Source organism: Coregonus clupeaformis, unplaced genomic scaffold (genome assembly GCF_020615455.1).
Source record: "Coregonus clupeaformis isolate EN_2021a unplaced genomic scaffold, ASM2061545v1 scaf1198, whole genome shotgun sequence".
Lineage (NCBI taxonomy): Eukaryota > Metazoa > Chordata > Actinopteri > Salmoniformes > Salmonidae > Coregonus > Coregonus clupeaformis.
This window is the reverse complement of record NW_025534652.1, coordinates 35,691-58,280: the sequence shown is the minus strand read 5'-3', so window position 1 is coordinate 58,280 and position 22,590 is coordinate 35,691. Positions and strand designations below refer to the sequence as shown.

The 22,590-nt window shown below is 42.0% G+C and overlaps 1 long non-coding RNA gene and 3 gene segments (V, D, J or C); 3 read left to right on the top strand and 1 right to left on the bottom strand.

Annotated features, from left to right (window-relative positions):
• Positions 1 to 7,461: 7,461 nt before the first annotated feature.
• On the top strand, positions 7,462 to 8,593 carry LOC123486420 (the record flags this gene model as incomplete). The annotated part of the segment is given in 2 exon segments: positions 7,462 to 7,579; positions 8,277 to 8,593. Coding segments are annotated over 2 exon segments (435 nt in total), but the record flags the coding sequence as incomplete, so codon positions are not given.
• Positions 8,594 to 10,257: 1,664 nt separating this feature from the next.
• LOC123486418 lies at positions 10,258 to 10,862 on the bottom strand. The segment is given in 2 exon segments: positions 10,258 to 10,592; positions 10,730 to 10,862. Coding segments are annotated over 2 exon segments (408 nt in total).
• A 6,354-nt stretch (positions 10,863 to 17,216) lies between these two features.
• LOC123486422 lies at positions 17,217 to 18,919 on the top strand. 2 transcript variants are annotated; one of them, XR_006659378.1, is made up of 3 exons: positions 17,217 to 17,380; positions 18,509 to 18,604; positions 18,765 to 18,919. It is a non-coding gene; the product is annotated as an uncharacterized LOC123486422 (long non-coding RNA). The 2 variants fall into 2 exon arrangements; XR_006659379.1 differs by lacking the exon at positions 17,217 to 17,380 and adding an exon at positions 17,784 to 18,128.
• A 2,456-nt stretch (positions 18,920 to 21,375) lies between these two features.
• Positions 21,376 to 21,648, top strand: LOC123486421. The segment is given in 1 exon segment: positions 21,376 to 21,648. A coding segment is annotated over 1 exon segment (243 nt).
• Positions 21,649 to 22,590: the final 942 nt, after the last annotated feature.

The window sequence follows — 22,590 nt, the reverse complement described above, 5'->3', positions numbered from 1 at the left end:
TCTGATATTTACGCACAGAAACCAAGACTTTGCGATTCCAGAAGTCAGCAAATGATAGCGCCTGGGGAGTAGGAGTGATACTGAGGGCTGCAGGGCCTGGGTTAGCCTCTACATCACCAGAGGAACAGAGGAGGACTAGAATAAGGATACGGCTAAAGGCTTTAAGTGACCTGGCCTCTGGATTCTGAAACAGAGATGGCATGTAGAAATAGCATTCAATTGTTAATAAGTTTTTCCATTTAGCATATGAAATTAAACTGTAATGAGGTTATATAGCCTGATATTGCAATTGTCCGGGTCGTTTTCTGTAAAATATATTACCTTGGAGACAGAGGGCAAATATCCAGATGAAGATGGTGATAAAAGTCATGGTTGTTGTGGGTTCTGTTGTCATGAAGGACAGCTCTCAGTCATGAAGTGTTAAACTCACAGGGCTATAAACACTCCCAGACCACTGAAGCATGTGCTGTCTATGCAGAGCATCATCACTATGCAAATAATCTTCTGGTCTTCTCACCATCCACCATTATTCAGTAAAGTGTCCTACATGTAAGTAGTCTTCCTGGACAGTCAGACTGATGTGATGTAGAAACATGATAGCTATGTAATCACTGAAATGGTTTCTGATATAAGTGCTGAATGGGGACTGATATAATGACTATAGACATCTACAAGTGGATCATAACGTTATTACTGCTTTTAGACCAGATAGTATCTGCTTTCTGTAGCAGTACAGTCACTGTGCAGTCTGACTGAGGGAGGTTTTTGTACAGCTCTGTATCACTGTGTGAACACCCAGACACTGTTGAGGTTGTGTTCACTCTGACAGTAGTAATCTCCTGCATCTTCAGCCTGGACTCCACTGATGGTCAGAGTGAAGTCACTATGAGTTCCACTACCACTGAATCTAGATGGAGTCCCAGACTGAAGTGTTGTAGCATAGTAAATAAGGAGTTTAGGAGTTCCTCCAGGATTCTGTTGATACCAGGCTAGATAGTTATTAGAATACACATTACTGCTGGTTTTATAGTTCAGAGAGACTGTCTGTCCTGGGAGAACAGCTTTCACTGCAGGGGTCTGAGTTATAGTGACCTGGCCTCTCGATTCTGAAAAAGAGATGTCATGTAGAAATAGCAGTCAATTGTTAATACATTTTTCCATGTAGCATATGAAATTAAACTGTAATGAGGTTATATAGCCTAATATTGCAATTGTCCCAGACTGAAGTGTTTTAGCATAGTCTATTGTATAATACTAGTGCTTTATTACCATCAGTCCCTATTGTATTTTACTAGTACTTCAATAATATCAGTCCCTATTGTATTATACTAGTACTTCAGTACTATATGTCCCTACTGTATTACACTAGTACTTCAGTACTATCAGTCCCTATTGTACTGTTGACCATGATGTCCTTCTGGACAGACTGGAGAGGTGGGTTGGCCTCTCCGGTCCAGTTCTGAATTGGTTGAGGACCTATTTAACCTGTCGAGAGTTTTTAAGACACCCTTGGTGACCATAATTAAGAGAAAATACAAATCACAGGTGGCATTCTACAAGGTTCGATTTTGGTTTCAGTACTGTTCAGTTTACATATGTTACCATATGGAACCGTTATCAGAAAGCACCACATTGATTTTCACTGCTGCGCAGCGATGCACAACTTTACATTTCTGTGGCACCAGAGGATTTCAACTCCATGGATAAATTATTAGACTGTATTAGGTATTTAAATACTTGGATGGCTCAAGTTCCATCTCTGAACTACTGGAGCACGTATCCCTGTTTTTGCACTTAAAGCCCACCTTCTTCACCTCACTACTTCCCTCTACACTCAACTTCTTCTCAGCAGTCATCACTTCACCTGCCACCTCATTTAATTCATCCTCGCTCTCGTCAAGTTCCATTTCCTCCTCAAGCTCTTCCAAAAGTTGTGTGCGATCCTCCATTCCATAATTACTCAAAACATAGTCCATGTCTCTCCTATTGCATTATACTATTACTTCAGTACTATCAGTCCCTATTGTATTACACTAGTTCTTCAGTACTATCAGTCCCTATTGTACTGTTGACCATGATGTCCTTCTGGACAGACTGGAGAGGTGGGTTGGCCTCTCCGGTCCAGTTCTGAATTGGTAGAGGACCTATTTAACCGGTCAAGAGTTTTTAGACATCCTGTCAGGGTATCTGATGCGGATGTGATGCGGAATCAAGTGCAGGACACAGGAGCTAAGTCAAACCAGTCTTTACTTGAAAAGACAAAAGAACAAATGTGTCTAACCAACCCGGAGGCGAACAATACGCAACAGTGCGTAAAACACAAAACCGACTGCGCACGAAAACAACAGTGCGACGGTAACACTAGCGACTGGCAAAAAGTTAACAGCACCAACAGACAGGTGAAACCAATTACACACAACACATGACAGAAACAACGAGAACTTATAGGACACATAATCAACACTAAACATGAACAGGTGTACCAAACAGACCAAACCAAACAAACATCGAAAACAAAGAACGGTGGCAGCTAGTCCTCCGGAGACGACGACCGCCGAAGCCTGCCCGAACAAGGAGGAGGAGTAGCCTCGGCCGAAACCGTGACACATCCTTGGTGACCATAATTAAGAGAAAATACAAATCACAGGTGCCATTCTACAAGGTTCGATTTTGTTTTCGGTACTGTTCAGTTTACATATGTTAACATATGGAACCGTTATCAGAAAGCACAGCATTGATTTTCAGTGCTGCGCAGCGATGCACAACTTTACATTTCTGTGGCACCGGAGGATTTCAACTCCATGGATAAATTATTAGACTGTATTAGTTATTTAAATACTTGGATGGCTCACAACTTCCTCCAGCTAAATCAAGACAAGACGGAGTGTCACGTTCATTGAGAGACGGGTCAGACCAAGGTGCAGCGTGGTATGCGTACATGTTTATTAGAACTAATAAACACTAGACAAAACAACAAAAGCAACGTAACGTGAAGCTCAACAGTGGCTACACACAACAAGCCAAACACGAGTCAAGATCCCACAACTAAGGTAGGCAACCAGGCTACCTAAGTATGATCCCCAATCAGAGACAACGATCGACAGCTGCCTCTGATTGGGAACCACACCCGGCCAATATAGATCTAAACATACTAGATCTCCACATAGAATACCCACACCCTGACCAAACCAACTAGCGAACTCTATGTCAGGGCTTGACAGTACCTGCCCCCCCAAAGGTGCGTACTCCGGCCGCACCAACCTGACTCATTAGGGGAGGGTCCGGGTGGGCATTCAGCCTCGGAGGCGGCTCCGGCTCCGGGCGTAACGACCTCTCCCTCTTCGCCTCCCTGTTGCGCCCCTGGTCTGGTCTGGACCTCGGCGCGATGCTTCCCCTCTCCTTCCTCCCATTATGCACCAAGCCCTGTCTGGACCCTGGTGTGGGAGGCCCCGAACCTGGAGAGGGGCTGACGTCTGGGCCTGGATCGGCAATCCTCTCGCGATGCACCAAGCCCTGTCTAGACCCTGGTGTGGGAGGCCCTGACCCTGGAGAGGGGCTGACGTCTGGGCCTGGAGTGGAGCCGCTGACCGGAGCTGAACTGGACCCCGGTGGAGCGGACTGCTCTGGCTCCGGAGTGGATCCGCTGACCGGAGCTGGACTAGGCACCAGTGGAGCGGACTGCTCTGGCTCCGGAGTGGAGCCGCTGACCGGAGCTGAACTGGACCCCGGTGGAGCGGACTGCCCTGGCTCCGAAGTGGAGAGGCTGACCAGAGCTGGACTGGGCACCGGTGGAGCGGACTGCTCTGGCTCCGGAGTGGAGCCGCTGACCGGAGCTGGACTTGGCACCGGTGGAGCGGCCTGCTCTGGCTCCGGAGTGGACCAGCTGACCGGAGCTGAACTGTACCCCGGTGGAGCGGACTGCTCTGGCACTGGACTGGAGAAGCTGACCGGGGATGGAATAGGCACCGGTAGAGCGGATTGCTCTGGCACTTGAATGGATCCGCTGACCGGAGCTGGACTGGGCCCCGGTGGAGTGGACTGCTCTGGCACTGGAGTGGAGAAGCTGACCGGGCTGTCTGGTTTGGTGCGAGGAGCAGGCACAGGCTGTGCCGGACTGGGAACACGCACCACTGGTCTGGTGCAAGGAGCAGGCACGGGGCGTACCGGGCTGGCAACACGCACCACTGGTTTGGTGCGAGGAGCAGGCACGGGCCGTGCCGGACTGGATACACGCACCACTGGTTTGGTGCGGGGAGCAGGTACGGGGCGTACCAGGCTGGGGAGGCGCACTGGTGACACAGTGCGTAGAACCGGAGCAGGATATACTGGACCGTGGAGGCGTACTGGAGGTCTGGAGTGTACAGCTGGCACAACCCATCCTGGCTGGATGCCCACTTTCGCACGACACGTGCGGGGCACTGGCACAGGACACATTGGGCTATGAATGCACACTGGTGACACAGTGCGTATCTCCGCATACCTTGGTTCCTCAATGAACACACACTCCTTTTGTTGCCTGACCAGCTCCTCTCTCCGTGCATCCACTACTTCCTTCTCCCTACGGGCCTCCTGCAGCGCCTCCTCTTGAAGGGAGCTCTCCTGCTCTATCCTCCCTATCAGCCCCCCAATGTGGTGGCCTCCTCTCTTAAACTGCTGATCCGAGGTCTTGGAGGACCTCTCTACACAGAGGCCTCCTCCTCTACAGTCAGCCATTTCACGGCCTCCCTGCTGCCTCGTCTGCTCCACCCCCGTGTGCCCCCAAAAAATTTTCTTGGGGCTGCTTCTCAGGCTTTCTTCGTGACCAAGTCTTTTAAGTCGCAGTTTCTCCTCCCTTGCTGCCTATGTCTGCTCCCAAGGAAGGCGATCCATCCCAGCATGGATCTCTTCCCATGTCCATGATCCTTACCATTAATATCTCCTCCCAAGTCCATGATTTCTGCTTCTCCTGGGCACGCTGCTTGGTCCTTGTTTGGTGGGATCTTCTGTCACGTTCGTTGAGAGACGGGTCAGACCAAGGTGCAGCGTGGTATGCGTACATGTTTATTAGAACGAATAAACACTAGACAAAACAACAAATGCAACGTAACGTGAAGCTCAACAGTGGCTACACACAACAAGCCAAACACGAGTCAAGATCCCACAACTAAGGTAGGCAACCAGGCTACCTAAGTATGATCCCCAATCAGAGACAACGATCGACAGCTGCCTCTGATTGGGAACCACACCCGGCCAATATAGATCTAAACATACTAGATCTCCACATAGAATTACACATTACATAGATACTCACACCCTGACCAAACCAACTAACGAACTCTATGTCAGGGCGTGACACGGAGGTACTTATTGTTGGAGCCAAATAACAGAGAGAGAATCTAGTCACACATTTTAATTAACGGGCAATAAAGAAAAAACACCAGGTAAAAAAACCTAGGTGTTATTTTAGATTCTGAATAAAATTTCTAATCACACATTAGGAATGTGACCAAAATAGCTTTTTACCACCTGAGGAACATTGCCAAGATGCGGCCGTTTCGCTCTCAGACTGATACAGAGAGACTCATCAATGCTTTCAATACAAGCAGGCTTGACTGCTGTGATGCTCTCCTGTCTGGTCTACCCATGAAAGCCATTGGTCAACTGAAAAACATACAGAATGCTGCAGCACGGGTACTGACCAAGACATTACAGCGCTTTAAAGATCTCTGCACTGGCTGCCTGTGAGTTTTATAATTAATTTTAAGATTGTTTTTTAAATCAATCCACGATTGTACCCCAATACATGTCAGACATGCTTTTGAGTTATGTTCCCAGTAGGTCCCTCAGGTCCTCTGGCAGTGGCCTTTTAACTATCCCAAAGCCTAGGACGAAGAGACATTGAGAGGCAGCCTTTAGTTATTATGCACCCAGCCATAGGTGTAGCCTGCCAGAGAATCCGAGGGGGCCGAAAATGTGGATATATTTAAATGAGATCTTAAAACATATCTAGTAGTAGTAGTAGTTGTTGTTGTATTAGTAGTAGTAGTAGTTGTTGTTGTTGTTTTTGTTGTAGTAGCAGTAGTAGTAATAGTAGTAGCTGACCCTCTCCTCTCTTCTTCTCCCCTCTCTTCTCCTCTCCTCCTCTCCTCAGTAGTTGTAGTAGTTGTAGTAGTAATAGTAGTAATAGTAGTAGTAGTTGTAGTAGTTGTTGTAGTAGTAGTAGTAGTATTAGTAGTAGTAGTAGTAGTAGTAGTAGTTGTAGTAGTAGTAGTAGTAGTAGTAGTAGTAGTTGTTGTTGTTGTTTTTGTTGTTGTAGTAGTAGTAGTAGTAATAGTAGTAGTTGATGAGCCTCTCCACTCCCTCTTCTCCCCTCTCCTCTCCTACTATAGAGTTGTGATAGCTGACCCGCCTCTCTCTTTCCAGCTAGTCTCCCTGTCAGGAGGAGGAGGAGGAGGAGGAGGAGGAGTAGTAAGTACCACCTTGAAAGCAAGTGTCCAGATGGTGATAAAAGTCATGGTTGTTGTGGGTTCTGTTGTCATGAAGGACAGCTCTCAGTCATCAAGTGTTAAACTCACAGCGCTATAAACACTCTTAGAGCAGATGAATTATGCAAATGAGTGTTTCAAATCTATTTCAGTTTCCAAGTAGGCTCCCATCATAAGAATATAATTATCTTGCATGAGTTTGCTTTTCTAATAATAGTAATTAGGTGGGTGCTTATATTTGTCCTATTTCACACATGTGTATTATACGGGGATTGGATATGTTTTTTGGGGGGGATATCCCAACTCCCCCTGAGACATCCTCAGAGAGTGGGGTCACGGCAGCATCTGCCATTATAAACGGCGACCCTGGAGCAATTAGGGTTAAGTGCCTTGCTAAAGGGCACATCGACAGATGTTTCGCCGTGTCGTCCTGGGGATTTGAACTAGCAGTCTTTTGGTAACTAGGCCAACGCTCTAACATCAAACAGCAACTTTTACTCAAATAACTTATGTATGGCAACTTTTATGTCACACCACCATTTATTTTTATTCTGATGATGATCAGACATAATTAACTGTCTGTTCACTCATGCTTGGTCTCTTATGTAAGTTCCTCTAATCAGTTAGTGAACACTTCTCTAAACTAAAGCTGGTAGGATTCCTCTGGTAGTGTTGTCTGTCTGTGACTTTACCACAACTGTTAAATCTGAGATCAACATCTTTAATAAAGGAATATACAACATGGATCACTATCACTACTGCTGCTGCTGTTGTCTTTCATATGGACAATATGGAGGAATACTAGCAACACTGGATCTAATGCTGGACTGTACCTACAGACTAGGAGAACATCTGATACACAGAGGAAGGAAAAAATACTAATATCTGGTTTTAAGATACAAATCATATTTGTATTATCTAGAAACAGCTTATATAAAGTGTTTGTTCTACCTGGAAGATGTTAAAGTGTATTTGTGTTGATTATGATTCTGTATGAGTGATCTTCACTGTAACAGCTGCAGCATCACAACACAGAGAGGTTTTTGTACGAGCAGTAATAGGGATTGTATCACTGTGGTGTACTTTTGGTAGCGGCACCAGACTAGATGTTGGAAGTAAGTAACAAGCTCATTTGATATTTCTTTCTGATTACACTTATTAAGTATGTTATTCTTACACTCTGCCTATGAAAATATTGCGATTTTAGATTTTCAAAATGTTTTAATTGCTTTTGACTGACCCTTCGTTCTAATAAAATGTTATTGAATCGAAATGTTAAATTGTAGGTTTATTTTTGTCTGATTTGTATGATTGCAGAAAATAACTCTTAATTTTGGTAGGATCACTATTTAATAGCATTGGATATAGTAGTCATTATTGTTGTATTGAGTTCATGGTAGCCTTCACTGTTAGTGTGAAGACAAAAGGTCTCAGTTATGTTTGTAACCAACTTCATGAACTAACATGGTTGATATGTGATTAAAACTAATTTATGCTCAGATTTTGCAAATACTATGAATATGAGAAAGCTATTCTGATCAGATCATTTCCTAAATAATATCTGTATGACATGTATAACTGACGCTGTATGACTTGTAACTCTACTTACTTAATACTTCTTCGGTTCATTATTCTGCTTTATCATATTACAGTTTGTGTTTTATCCAAATCTTTTACCAATCTAACTTTTATATTCATATTTAGAAGGCATTTCCAAATCACTTTATTTTGATGTGTCCTTTGCTGAAGATAAGCTCTTACTGTAACTGTACTTGATGTAGTTACTTAGTTGATGTGTTCTGTTTGTTCCAGGTAACAGTTCCCCCACCCTCACCGTCCTGCCCCCCTCTAGTGAGGAACTGTCCAGTACAACAACAGCCACACTGACGTGTCTGGCCAACAAGGGCTTCCCCTCAGACTGGACCATGAGCTGGAAAGTGGACGGGACCAGCAAGAAGCAGGAGGCCAGTCCCGGGGTCCTGGAGAAGGATGGCCTGTACAGCTGGAGCAGCACCCTGACTCTCACTGCCCAGGAGTGGACCAAGGCAGGAGAGGTGACCTGTGAAGCCCAGCAGAAATCCCAGACTCCAGTCACAAAGACCCTGAGGAGGGCTGACTGTTCTGGGTAGGGACCCCTCAGTCACACCTCTGTGGAGAGAGGATGCTGGTTCCTCTGCTTTGACTTTGTTTCTTTTCTAAAATCAGTGCTTCTCTGATTTAGTGATCATGCGTCAATCTATTCTGTAGATTGAGATTTTGTTAGTTTCAGATTTAATGTGATCTGCTTTTATTCACTATCATGTTTGCTTTGATGCTTCGATTTTGTGATAATGGATTTAAATAAAGATTTCTTATTGGAATGCATATTTTTGTTGTTTTTATTAATAAACAGTATCATAGATACTGTATATTTGTAATATTCTGGAAAAATATGTATTCAGTAAGGCTGATTAATGGTGTCTTTAAAAACTGTCAAGTCTAAAACTCACTCTAACATCATAATTGACCAATATTTAATACTATCACAATATACTATGATATAATAGAAGAGTTTCTGCCATGGTAGTAGTTGACTGACTTCATTCATAAGGATACTGAGTCTGTGTCAGACATGTTTGACTTGACAGACTTTACAGTAATAAAAGAAGAACTATCAAACAGTCAACCGATATCTTGGACTCTCACGTGTGTTATAGGCTGTGATTCGACGCTAAATATATATATTTTAAATACAAATATTGCAAGTGCCACTATTTCAAGATATAGCAGTGTTTCCCAAACTCGGTCCTCGGGACCCCAAGGGGTGCACATTTCGTTTTTTACCCTAACACTACACAGCTGATTCAAATTATCAAAGCTCGAATGATTAGCTTATAAATTTTTTTTAGCTGTGTAAACCTAGGGCAAAGAACCAAAACGTGCACTCCCCTGGGTCCAGAGGACCGAGTTTGGGAAACGCTTGCTATATAGTGTAGTGACAGTCTTCTCTACCTCCAACCCCCTGGGGACAGAGTGAACATCTGGTGACAGTGCTGCTCTATTCTGGGACAAGCAGAACCACCCAGCCCTGTCTATGCAAATCTCAGTTTCACTCCCACAGATACCAGTCTAGTAGTTGAACAGTTTCACTGCCTGTAATACCCTGGACTGGGCCAGAATGTGAGGAGTGGACTGGTCTTAACCTCTATGGTGGATTCAGGGAGGGACTCATAACAGATATGCTACCATGTAATTAATTACAGATAAAATGGATATTATACTTTACATAGATAGTGTATGTAGTGTACATGTCTCGTGTTTGAATCCAGCATCATGTCTCATTCACAGATCTAACAGTCAGTAACCTGCTCATGAAAACAGTTAATATAACGGTAGAAGATCACAATTTAAATCAGACACTTGGTTGAGGTCCATTTTGGGACTTGTTTTGGGGGCAGAAGTGATTGTAACTTTGAAGTAATGTTGAGGTCAGAACACCTTTTGTTTTACATCTGTAGATCTTGCTTTACATATTGACAGGTAATGTGTTTCAAAACTTCAAATAAATGTTATACACACTTAAAGGCCATGACAAATATAACAAGTTAAAACCATGATGATGATGTTAATGATGATGATGATGGTCATGTGAACTGAACGATTGCTTTCTAACCATATTGTCACATGTCACAGTTGACCTCATCTAGTGTTCCATGTCAGTGTCTCTTCCCCCTCAGCACCTGCAGTAGGTCCCAGCTGTAGCAGTACAGTCACTGTGCAGTCTGACTGAGGGAGGTTTTTGTACAGCTCTGTATCACTGTGTGAACACCCAGACACTGTTGAGGTTGTGTTCACTCTGACAGTAGTAATCTCCTGCATCTTCAGCTTGGACTCCACTGATGGTCAGAGTGAAGTCACTATGAGTTCCACTACCACTGAATCTAGATGGATTCCCAGACTGAAGTGTTGTAGCCAAGGATATTAGGAGTTTAGGATCTCCTCCAGGTTTCTGTTGGTACCAGGCTAGGCGGGGAGAGCCTCCTGCACCATGCACATCACTGCTGGTTTTACAGTTCAGAGAGACTGTCTGTCCTGGGATAACAGCTTTTACTGCAGGGGTCTGAGTTACAGTGACCTGGCCTCTGGATTCTGAAACAGAGATGGCATGTAGAAATAGCATTCAATTGTTAATACGTTTTTCCATATATCATATGAAATTAAACTGTAATGAGGTTATATAGCCTGATATTGCAATTGTCCAGGTAGTTTTCTGTAAAATATATTACCTTGGAGACAGAGGGCAAATATCCAGATGAAGATGGTGATAAAAGTCATGGTTGTTGTGGGTTCTGTTGTCATGAAGGACAGCTCTCAGTCATGAAGTGTTAAACTCACAGGGCTATAAACACTCCCAGACCACTGAAGCATGTGCTGTCTATGCAGAGCATCATCACTATGCAAATAATCTTCTGGTCTTCTCCCCATCCACCATGTTTCAGTAAAGTGTCCTACATGTAAGTAGTCTTCCTGGACAGTCAGACTGATTTGATGTAGAATCATGATAGCTAAGTAATCACTGAAATGGTTTCTGATATACGTGCTGAATGGGGACTGATATAATGACTTTAGACATCTACAAGTGGAGCATATTGTTATTACTGTGTTATTAGAGCAGATAGTATCTGCTTTCTGTCTCCCTCCAGTGTTCAGGGTTAGTAACTGCAGTCTATGTGTTGAATATGTGATGCTGCTGATTGGCTGTGCTCTACAGGGGAGATCTCCACAGATCATACGTCTCCAGTCTCCTGGAACTACCACAGTGGTGTGAAAGAGGATGTATGGGTAATGTTTAAGGGCTTCCTTGTATGTGTTTGAATCAAGTGGATAAAATTCTAGCTATTCAAAACACAGGTCATCTTTAGGGGTTTTGATCATTGCACATAATCTCTATTCAGATTGGTTGATGGTTTTCCTTGAGTTAATCAACAGAGTCAACATGTAGTTAACGGTCAGGATAAACATTTAGTGATCAGTTATGACCTAAGGTCTTCTAGACATAGCTCTAGTTTGACTCTATTGTTGTTCAGCTCTACTACACACTGTGTCATTGTACTGGATCATCTCCTCCCCTCAGCACCTGCAGTAGGTCCCAGCTGTAGCAGTACAGTCACTGTGCAGTCTGACTGAGGGAGGTTTTGTTTTTGTACGACTCTGTATCACTGTGTGAACACATATTTACTATTTGGATAGTGGAAACTGACAGTAGTAATCTCCTGCATCTTCAGCCTGGACTCACTCCCAGATCCACTACCACTGAATCTAGATGGAGTCCCAGACTGAAGTGTTTTAGCATAGTAAATAAGGAGTTTACTAGTATTATACTCTATTGTATAATACTATTACTTTTATTACCATCAGTCCCTATTGTAGTGGCTGCCTGTGAGTTTTATAATTAATTTTAAGATTGGTTTTTAAATCAATCCACGATTGATTGAACACGAGTTATGTTCCCAGTAGGTCCCTCAGGTCCTCTGGCACTGGCCTTTAACTATCCCAAAGCCTAGGACCAAGAGGCATGGAGAGGCAGCCTTTAGTTTTTATGCCCACAGCCTCTGGAATAGCCTGCCAGAGAACCTGAGGGGGCCGAAACTGTGGAAATTTTTAAAAGAGATCTTAAAACACATATTTTTACCTTTGCTTTCCTTAGGGTTCTTTTAGTTGTTCAGTTTGTGTCATTCTTTTGTTTTTATCTTATGTTTGTTGAGTAGTAAATATTTCAGCTTTTATTTTCATTGTTTTTTATTAGTTTCTTCCTGTAAAGCACTTTTTGTTGCATTCCATGTCTGAAATGTGCTGTATAAATTTGATTTGATTATACTAGTATTTCAGTGCTATCAGAGCCCATTATATTATACTAATTCTTCAGTATTGAGGGTGGTACTGCGAGTGATCTATCTGTGAAGGTGCTCACACTTGTGTGAAGGAGGTTTTTGTACAGAGACCACCAGAATGAATCACTGTGGAGGACTTTTGGAAGTTGCACAAAACTGGTTCTAAAAAGTATGTACATTTTTGTCTTTCTTCCATCATACAACAAAATGTAATCATGATATTGAACAACGTTATGAGATTGTATCATCTTCTCCAGAGGAAATACTTATTTCTATATATTTTTTGAAATGTCTGTCAACACATTGGTAGATTGGTAAATGGAAGAGAAGGGAGAGAGTTGTTCACATACCACCAAGTTTATTTGGCAATAATAACATGCGAAATAACACATTTTGATACACAATATTGCATGTTAGCTCATTGTGCTGTCAAGATGTAGCTACTGCTATTTATATAAGCAACAGTTTGTATTGTATTCATAGTAGATACTAACACAGACATGGTTTAAAGGTGAACCTCATCTATAGTTTTGAACAGTAATTTGAGGTCATTTTGGTTTGTGTCTCAAAGTAGATTTGACAAAAATTAATATGGAGGTTTCATGTCAGATTTTACATTGTGAATGTTAAATGATACTGTATCCAGACTATATATGGTATCTGTTCCCTGCATGTCTTTCTAGAATTAGGGGCGGTTTCCCAGACACAGATTAAGCCTGGTCCTGGAATAAAAAGCAATCTCAGTGGAGAATCTCAATAAAAATGCTTTTAGTCTAGGACTGAGGCTTGACCTTTGTCCGGGAAACCACCAGTGTTTTGTTGCTCTTTGAAGGCTACACTGTAGAGCATTAATGTACCTTTACATGTTTTGTCAAATAATTAGTCCAGACTTTTTTTGTTTACCTATTTCTTCATAGACTAAGTGTTTGGTTGTTCTCGGTTGTGCTTGGTTGTTCTTTGTACTGTAGCTAGTTGTTTATGCTGTTTACTGTCAATCTGAAATTGTTTTGTTCACTGATAACACAGTGGTTGTGTCCGAATACCCACATTAGCCTACTATATACACTCATTTTGGTGTTTAATCAAGTAGAATTCACTCGTCTTTTCCGACTCACGTGTTTGACGACAGCTGATAATCAGATAAATTGATGCGCTGTACAAAAATGAACGAATCACGAATTAGCGGATGCATTCGGAGTACTATGTTCAAAATTTCATATACTATAAAACGCTATTTTTTCACATACTATTTAGTACAGTAGTATGGATATTCAGACATGGCCAGTGTCTTTTCTCCCTCTCCTCTGGGGAGTTCTTCTCCCTCTCAATGTTATAGAGTAGTAGTAGTAGTAGTAGTAGTAGTAGTAGTTGTTGTTGTTGTTGTTGTTGTTGTAGTTGTAGTTGTAGTTTTAGTAGTAGTAGTAGTAGTAGTAGTAGTAGTAGTAGTAGTTGTTGTTGTTGTTGTTGTAGTTTTAGTAGTAGTAGTAGCTCTCTTCTCGTCTCGCCTCTGTCTCGTCTCGTCTCCTCAGTAGTAGTAGAAGTAATAGTGGTAGTAGTAGTAGCTGACCCTCCTCTCCTCTCCTCTCCTTCTCCCTCTCCTCTCCTCTCCTCTCCTCTCCTCTCCTCTCCTCTCCTCTCCTCTCCTCTCCTCTCCTCTCCTCTCCTCTCCTCTCCCTCTCCCTCCTCTCCTCTCCTAATATAGAGTTGTAGTAGCTGACCCGCCTCTCTCCTCTCTCTCCTCCAGCTAATCCCTCTGTGAAGCCCACAGTGTCTCTGCTCCATCCTGTCCTCTGAGCAGTTCTCTGGGGGCTCGGTCACACCGGCCTGCCTGCTGAGCGGCTACTCCTCAGCAGCACTCTGACCCCTGAGCAAAGCCACGCTGGGAAGAGGGGAGGCATATACACCCCCTGCAGGGTCGTCCACAACGACAAATCCATTTAAATCAGACATTTGGTTGGAGGTCCATTTGGGGACTTGGTTTGGGGGCTGAAGTGATTGTAACTTTGAAGTAATGTTGAGGTCATAACACCTTTTTGTGTTACTTTTTACTTTGCATTTGGACAGGTATTGTGTTTTCAAACCTCTAATAACTTTTAGATGATCTTTCAGGTCATGACAAATATACAGAGTTACAACCATGATGATGATGATGATGATGGGAGAACATGTGATATGAATTATGCTTTCTATCCTTATTCAAGGTTTCTCGCTAATCAGTGTTCCATGTCACTGTCTCTTCCCCCTCAGCACCTGCAGTAGGTCCCAGCTGTAGCAGTACAGTCACTGTGCAGTCTGACTGAGGGAGGTTTTTGTACGGCTCTGTATCACTGAAGTGTTGTAGCCGTGTAAATAAGGAGTTTATGAGCTCCTCCAGGTTTCTGTTGGTACCAGGCTAGATAGTTATTACCAAGCACTGCTGGTTTTACAGTCAATAATGACTGTCTGTTCTGGGAGAACAGCTATCACTGCAGGAGTCTGAGTCACGGTGATCTGTCCTCTGAGTCTGGATTCTGAAAAATAGAATTACAAATATTATATGAATAAATTATTACATATAGTATTCAATAGTTCTGAATATAAATATTAACATTGATATACATTTCCATGGTGTAGATTTAATTAATTTTCAACAGTAAATTCTGAAAAGTGTCCAGATGAGGATGATGATAAAAGTCATGGTTGTTGTGGGTTCTGTTGTCATGAAGGACAGCTCTCAGTCATGAGGTGTTAAACTCATAGGGATATAAACACTACCAGAGCAGTGGAGCAGATGCGTTATGCAAATGAGTGTTTCAAATCTATTTCAGTTTCCAAGTAGGCTCCTATCATTACAATATATTTTGTCCTGCATGAGTTTGTTTTACTAATAATAGTAATTAGGTGGGTACTTATATTTGTCCTATTTGACGCGTGTATTATACGGGAATTAGAAAAACAATTTGGGGGGATATCCCAACTCCACCTGAGACATCCTCGGAGAGTGGGGTCACGTACAGCATCTTTCATTATAAACAGAGACCCTGGAGCAATTAGGGTTAAGTGCCTTGCTAAAGGGCACATCGACAGATGTTTCACAGTGTCGGCCTGGGGATTTGAACTAGCAACCATTTGGCTACTAGGCCAACGCTCTAACCGCTAGCTACCTGCCTTCCCTTTAATAACATCAAACATCAAATGTTTACTCAAATAACTAATATATGGCAACTTTTATGTCACACCATCATTTATTTTTATTCTGATGATGATCAGACATAATGAACTGTCTGTTCACTCATGCTTGGTCTCTTATGTAAGTTCCTCTAATCAGTTAGTGAACACTTCTCTAAACTAAAGCTGGTAGGATTCCTCTGGAAGTGTTGTCTGTCCTCTGTGACTTTACCACCACTGTTAAATCTGAGATCAACATCTTTAATAAAGGAATATACAACATGGATCACTATCACTACTGCTGCTGCTGTTGTCTTTCATATGGACAATATGGAGGAATACTAGCAACACTGGATCTAATGCTGGACTGTACCTACAGACTAGGAGAACACCTGATACACAGAAGAAGGAAGAAAAAATACTAATATCTGGATTTAAGATACAATTCATATTTCTATTATCTAGAAACAGCTTATATGGACTGCTTGTTCTACCTGGAAGATGTTATAGTGTATTTGTGTTGATTATGATTCTGTATGAGTGATCTTCACTGTAACAGCTGCAGCATCACAACACAGAGAGGTTTTTGTACCAGCAGTAACAGGTGTTTTATTCACCTTTTGATCTCGTGTTTCAATTTCTCTATCAATTTATCCTCGAATATATTGAGGATTTTTTTACATACATTTTTTAGTTGATTTCTGGACAAATATACTAGGCCTACACATACTATGACCAATTTGAATATGAACGCTATTACATCTTATCAAATTTGACCTGCATTTTTCTATGATGAGAGTGATTAGCCTACATTTTAGATTAGGTGAATGAATAAACATACTGCACCTTGTAGGAAATGTTCAATAAACAGGTTTAGCAATTTTGGGGGGAAAACTAAACCAAAAACACTTTACTTCAAATGAACAAGATAAAATCATCTTTGGCAAGTATTCATACCATATTAGAGTCAATGATGTCAACCACAGTCTAAAGAAATATAGCTTGCCCAATGATTCTAGATTTTCAAAAATTTTTTATTGCTTTTGACTGACCCTTCTTTCTAATACAATTTTATTGAATCGAAATGTTTTAATTGTAGGTTTATTTATGTCTGATTTGTATGATTACAGACTATAACTCTTAATTCTGGTATGATGACTATTTAATAGCATTGGATATAGTAGTCATTATTGTTGCATTGAGTTCATGGTAGCATTCACTGTTAGTGTGAAGACAATGGGTCTCAGTTATGTTTGTAACAGACTTCATTATCTTCCATGGTTGATATGCGATTAAATCTCATCTATGCTCAGATTTTGCAAATACTATGAATATGGGAAGGCTATTCTGACCAGATCCATTCCTAAAAAAATTCTGTATGACATGTATAACTGACACCGTATGACTAGTAACTCTAGTTATTTAACCACTTTGGTTCATATATCTGCTTTGTATCCAGAGGTGTAGTCCAGGGTATACGCTGGTATACGGCGTATACCTACTTATTTTTCAGTCAGCATTGCGTATACCCACTTCTAAATCCCCCCTGATGCGCATCATTCAGTAATATCTGTGAGTCAGATTGCCTATTTTCTTCCTCGGGGATAGTGAAGCCATGACCCACCCTCCTCTGCCTCTAATTGGCTGGTACTCACTGCTTTCACTGATTAGATTGGTTAACTTTAGGCATGAAGACTGATGAGCCAATCAGAGGCAGAGTAAGGGCGGGTCATGCCGAGGAAAATATCGCTAATACCTCAGGTGCCAGTGAAAAAAAAAAAAAAAAACTCAGGTGCCGGTGCCACTTGACTACGATAACGGCAGCAGACCAAACAACGGATGAAGAAAGGACACAAGCGGCGGTGTGCCACCCCAGTTGATGGAAGACATCATTCTGAGGTAAGTTTTAAGGTGGTTTCCAAATGAATCATTATTTTAAACTACTGGCAAATTGCCAGTGACTGCACATTTAGAGGAGAAGAGATGTTGCCGCCAATAGTTAGTGCGAGTCGGCTAACGTTATGAAGCTAGCTACGTAGATTGGGATAATGTGGGGAAACCGGGGCATTGTTGGTTTTCAGTAAGTGTTTAATCAACCCAGTTCATAAGAATTTCCATACCAGACTGATGAAACTGATTATCTCAATGTTTATGAAGCTTGTTTATTATTGTAAAGGTCTAAATTATAACGTTAGCCAAGTTACTAAGCCCTAAATTATAACATTAGCCAAGTTACTTAGCCCTAACTAACCTATATGATCTAGTTTAATTGCATAGTAGCTAAGCTGGTAGTTGATTTTAAGTAAGTTAAAACACAAGAATGGGGACAAATAGTTTAAGATTCAGCCTAAAACAATATTGAGGTCTAATCAGGCTGTCTTATTTTGTATAGGGACAGGTAACCATGAAAAGGAAGGGAGATATTGCAGACTTTTTTTGTAAAGAGGCACAAATCAGGCCCAGATCAGGCCCAGGCAGACCCCACCCCTAAAACCAGCAGCCCTGGCAGCTCTCAACCGGGAGCTAGCCAGGCAAGTCAGTGTGAGCATAGAGAAGGATCCAGTCTACCACCACCAGGTCAGAACACACAGGCAGTAAATTGCATCTCCAGTTTATTGAAAAGTGAAGCCTCACACTGTAACAAAAGGTGATTTTGACAGATTAAGCCTCATTTTGAATTTCTGTGTGATGTTATTTATTTTATTGCCCTTCTATTTATTTTGTCTGTATCCATGTTTGTTTTTACAATGCTACTGTTATATAACATTTTGTGTTAAATTTGTTGTTTTTTTGTTAAATAAACTCTCCCAAGTATTTCACTCACTAATCTCCTGTATGCTTCAGCTTCACTTGCTGAAAATATTTCCACTTGGTTATGCAGATTGTTAATGTAAAGAGGGGGACCCATGTCTTGCTGATGACTATTGTGATCACAGTAGTGTGTGTGTGTGTGTGTGTGTGTGTGTGTAAGTGTGTGAGAGAGAGAGAGACAGGGAGATGCATAATTAGTTTTGTTGTTGTCTGTAGACATCAATAATGACTGGCCAGACCTGTGGAGTGCTAAACAAACAGAAGACTTCAAATCCAAGAACCCCTGGTTGGGATCCAAAAACAAAAAATTGGGTAAGTTTAGGTAGATTGCTAGTTTGGGTAACTTCTGAAACAGTGGGCACAGATAACTTTGTGTGTGTGTGTGTGTGTGTGTGTGTGTGTGTGTAAAGGACCATGCACACGTACAGCTGTGGATACAGGAGTAGTTACATTGTTTGTTTATGCTTCGCAGGATGTCTGGTCTGTAGCAGTGTGAACTCCATTGGGATCGACAAGGAGCAAGGACAAGGTGTATCGCTCTCAAGAGAATGGATGAACTTTGAAATTCAAGTGTCTGGCCAGGGAAGTAGAACAACAAGTTTGTCAATCTTGAGAAATAAGGTGAGGAAACATCGTTGTCCAAGGCCCACACTCAGGCTGTGAAGGTGGCAGAGCAACAGAAAGAAGCTGCCATTGAGAATGCAGTGGAGACTATGACTGAGTCCTACATGAAGGAAACTGAAGCTGTGTTTCGAACAGCCTACCATCTGGCCAAAAAGAACCGACCCTTTTCTGACCATGAGAGCCTCATTGAGCTGCAGGAACTGAATGGTGTAAAAATGGGCTCAATACTTCATTCACGTTACAGTGCAACACAAATAATACAACATGTTGCTAGTGAGATGCAGAGCAAAATCATCAGTAGCATTATAGCATCATCCAGTAAGTTAGCTGTCCTAATTGACGAGGCATCTTCTTTAAGTCACAAAGCTGTCATGACAGTTTCTATTAAAGCATCAATTCAAGAAGAAAGCCCTGAGTTCATATTCCTGGAACTTGTTGAACTGGAAAATCAGAGAGCAGATGGCATATTACAGGCGTTACTCACCTGTTTAACTAATGCTGGCTTTACAGAAGAGTGGCTTCATGAAAACTGGGTAACATTTGTATCTGATGGAGCCAGTGTCATGCTAGGAAAGAAGTCAGAGTAGCAACCAGACTGACTTTGAGATTCCCAAAGCTTTTTGTATGGCACTGCATGAACCATAGACTTGAACTTGCTGTGTCAGATGCAGTTGATGAGGTAAACTCTGTCAATCACTTTAAAACTTTTATCCAGAAGCTATACTCTCTGTATAGTGTGTCAAACAAAAATGAACGTGAACTTGTTAATGCAGCAGCTGAAGTAGGCTCACAACTTCTTCGCATTGGCAGAATCTTGGATGTACGCTGGGTGGCCAGTAGCTTTCGGACTGTTCGTGCTGTTTGGACATCCCTGGGAGCTCTTGTGCAGCACTTTAAAAATGCTTGCAGTGATGAGATGAGGTCCACCAAAGAGAGGCAGATGTACAGAGGTTTGTTAGACCGTGTTCAAAGTCCAGAATTCATTTGTGACCTTGGCCTCATGTACGACACTCTCCATGAACTAAGTCTCCTGTCACAGGAGCTTCAGTCTCGCTTTCTATAACGCTCCTCAGAGCAGAGCATCTGCTGAAACGCTCAATCAGAGTGATCCAGTCATTCAAAGAGAGTCCAGGTGAGAAATATAGTGAGGCTTTAGAAGCAAAACAGACTGGGGAGTATCGGTCTATAGCCCTGAAAACAAATGCAAAGCTGAAGTCTATCAATCCAGGCCAGTTCTTACAAAGCCTTGTGAACAATCTGGAGAAACGCTTTGTCTTTTGAAGATGAGACCATCATGGACCTCAGCATCCTTGATCAGAGTAAGTGGCCATCAAAGCCCAGCATCCGCCATGGTGAAGAACAAGTTAAGCGACTGTGCAAGCGATTTAACTTGTGCACAGACCAAGCACTGAATGGGATGCGGGACCTACTGGAAGAGCCCAGTAGTGAGCCCAAGGACCTAAAACCACTTATGAACTGTATGAAAACATTCCCTGTCGGTACAGCAGAGTGTGAGAGGAATTTTAGCCTTATGAACAATATAAGCTCAGACAAGAGGGCTGTCCTTCTGATCTCAAACATATCAAACTTGATGATGATTAATATCAACGGCCCACCAACTTCCAAGTTTGATCCTAGAAAATATACAAGGACCTGGTTGAAGAGCCATCGTGCTGCCTCTTCGGTGCGTTCTAGACAGTGCAGTGTGAAAGCTCCTGCAGAAAGCAAATTTGTCTGGAATATACTGTAGTATGAGCAAGGTCAGAAACCCAGTGCTGGGTTGAGAGAGTATATCACTGTTGATGTGTTGTTAATGCATATATTTTTGTTAATTGTTAACTAAATATTGTTGTAACATATTTTGTTGAATGATTTACCGGTAAATGAACATGTTCAAAACAAAGCATATAGCAATATGAACAAGGATGCATTGTCACCTTCAGATTTGAAGTATTTTATTTAAATAAAATAATCGAAACACCATTTCCTGTTTGCCTCATGATAAATACATTTTACATTCATCCAGGCTGCTCTTGTGACCAGTAGTAACTACAAACTGCTCCTAATCAAGTCATGATCATTTTATAATAGTGTGCAAGTAGAAATTACATATTTTGGGTAAACTAAATCATAGTCTTACATGTCACTGTTTCTAAAACAGGGCTTTTTTCCTGGACTACTTTAAAAAAAAAAAGGTGAATACTGAGAGTATACCCACTTCTCCAGGGACCACTACACCACTGTTTGTATCATATTGCTTTTAAACAATCTAACTTTTACATTCATATTTAGAAGGCATTTCCATTTCACTTTATTTTGATGTGTCCTTTGCTGAAGATAAGCTCTTACTGTAACTATACTTGATGTAGTTACTTAGTTGAATTGTTGTGTTTCTTCCAGGTAACAGTTCCCCCACCTTCACCGTCCTTCCCCCCTCTAGTGAGGAGCTGTCCAGTAAGTCAACAGCCACGCTGATGTGTCTGGCCAATAAGGGCTTCCCCTCAGACTGGACCATGAGCTGGAAAGTGGACGGGACCAGCAAGAAGCAGGAGGCCAGTCCCGGGGTCCAGGAGAAGGACGGCCTGTACAGCTGGAGCAGCACACTGACTCTCACTGCCCAGGAGTGGACCAAGGCAGGAGAGGTGACCTGTGAAGCCCAGCAGAAATCCCAGACTCCAGTCACCAAGACCCTGAGGAGGGCTGACTGTCCTGGGTAGGACCCCTCAGTCACACACCCCTGTGGAGAGAGGATGCTGGTTCCTCTGCTTTGACTTGCTTTGTTCTAAAATCAGTCGTTCTCTGATTTAGAGATCACTCTGGTGTAGACTAACAGGGGCTTGGCTTGAGTTCATGTTTCAATCCATTCTGTAGATTGAGATTTTGTTCGTTTTAGATTTGATGTGATCTGCTTTTATTCACTATCATGTTTACTTTGATGCTTCGATTTTGTGATAATGGATTAAAATAAACATTTCTTCTTGGAATGCATATTTCTGTTGTGTTTATTAATAAACTGGATCATAGATACTGCATATTTGTAATATTCTGGAAAAATATGTATTCAGTAAGGCTGATTAATGGTGTCTTTAAAAACGGTCAAGTCTAAAACTCACTCTAACATAATAATTGACCAGTATTTAATACTATCACAATATACTATGATATAATAGAAGAGGTTCTGCCATGGTAGTAGTTGACTGTCTTCATTCATCAGGATACTGAGTCTGTGTCAGACGTGTTTGACTTGACAGACTTGACAGTAATAAAAGAAGAACTAAAAGTCAACCGTTATCTTGGACTCTCACGTGTGTTATAGGCTGATATTCTAAGCTAAATATATTTTTACAAATTAAAAATATTACAAGTGCCACTACTTCAAGATATAGCATTGTTTCCCAAGCTCGGTTCTCGGGACCCCAAGTGATGCACGTTTAGTTTTTTGCCCTAACACTATACAGCTGATTCAAATTATCAAAGCTCGATGATTAGTTGATTCTTTTTTTATCAGCTGTGTAAACCTAGAGCAAAAACCAAAACGTGCACCCCTTGGGGTCCCGAGGACCGAGTTTGGGAAACGCTGCTATATAGTGTAGTGACAGTCTTCTCTACCTCCAACCCCCTGGGGACAGAGTGAACATCTGGTGACAGTGCTGCTCTATTCTGGGACAAGCAGA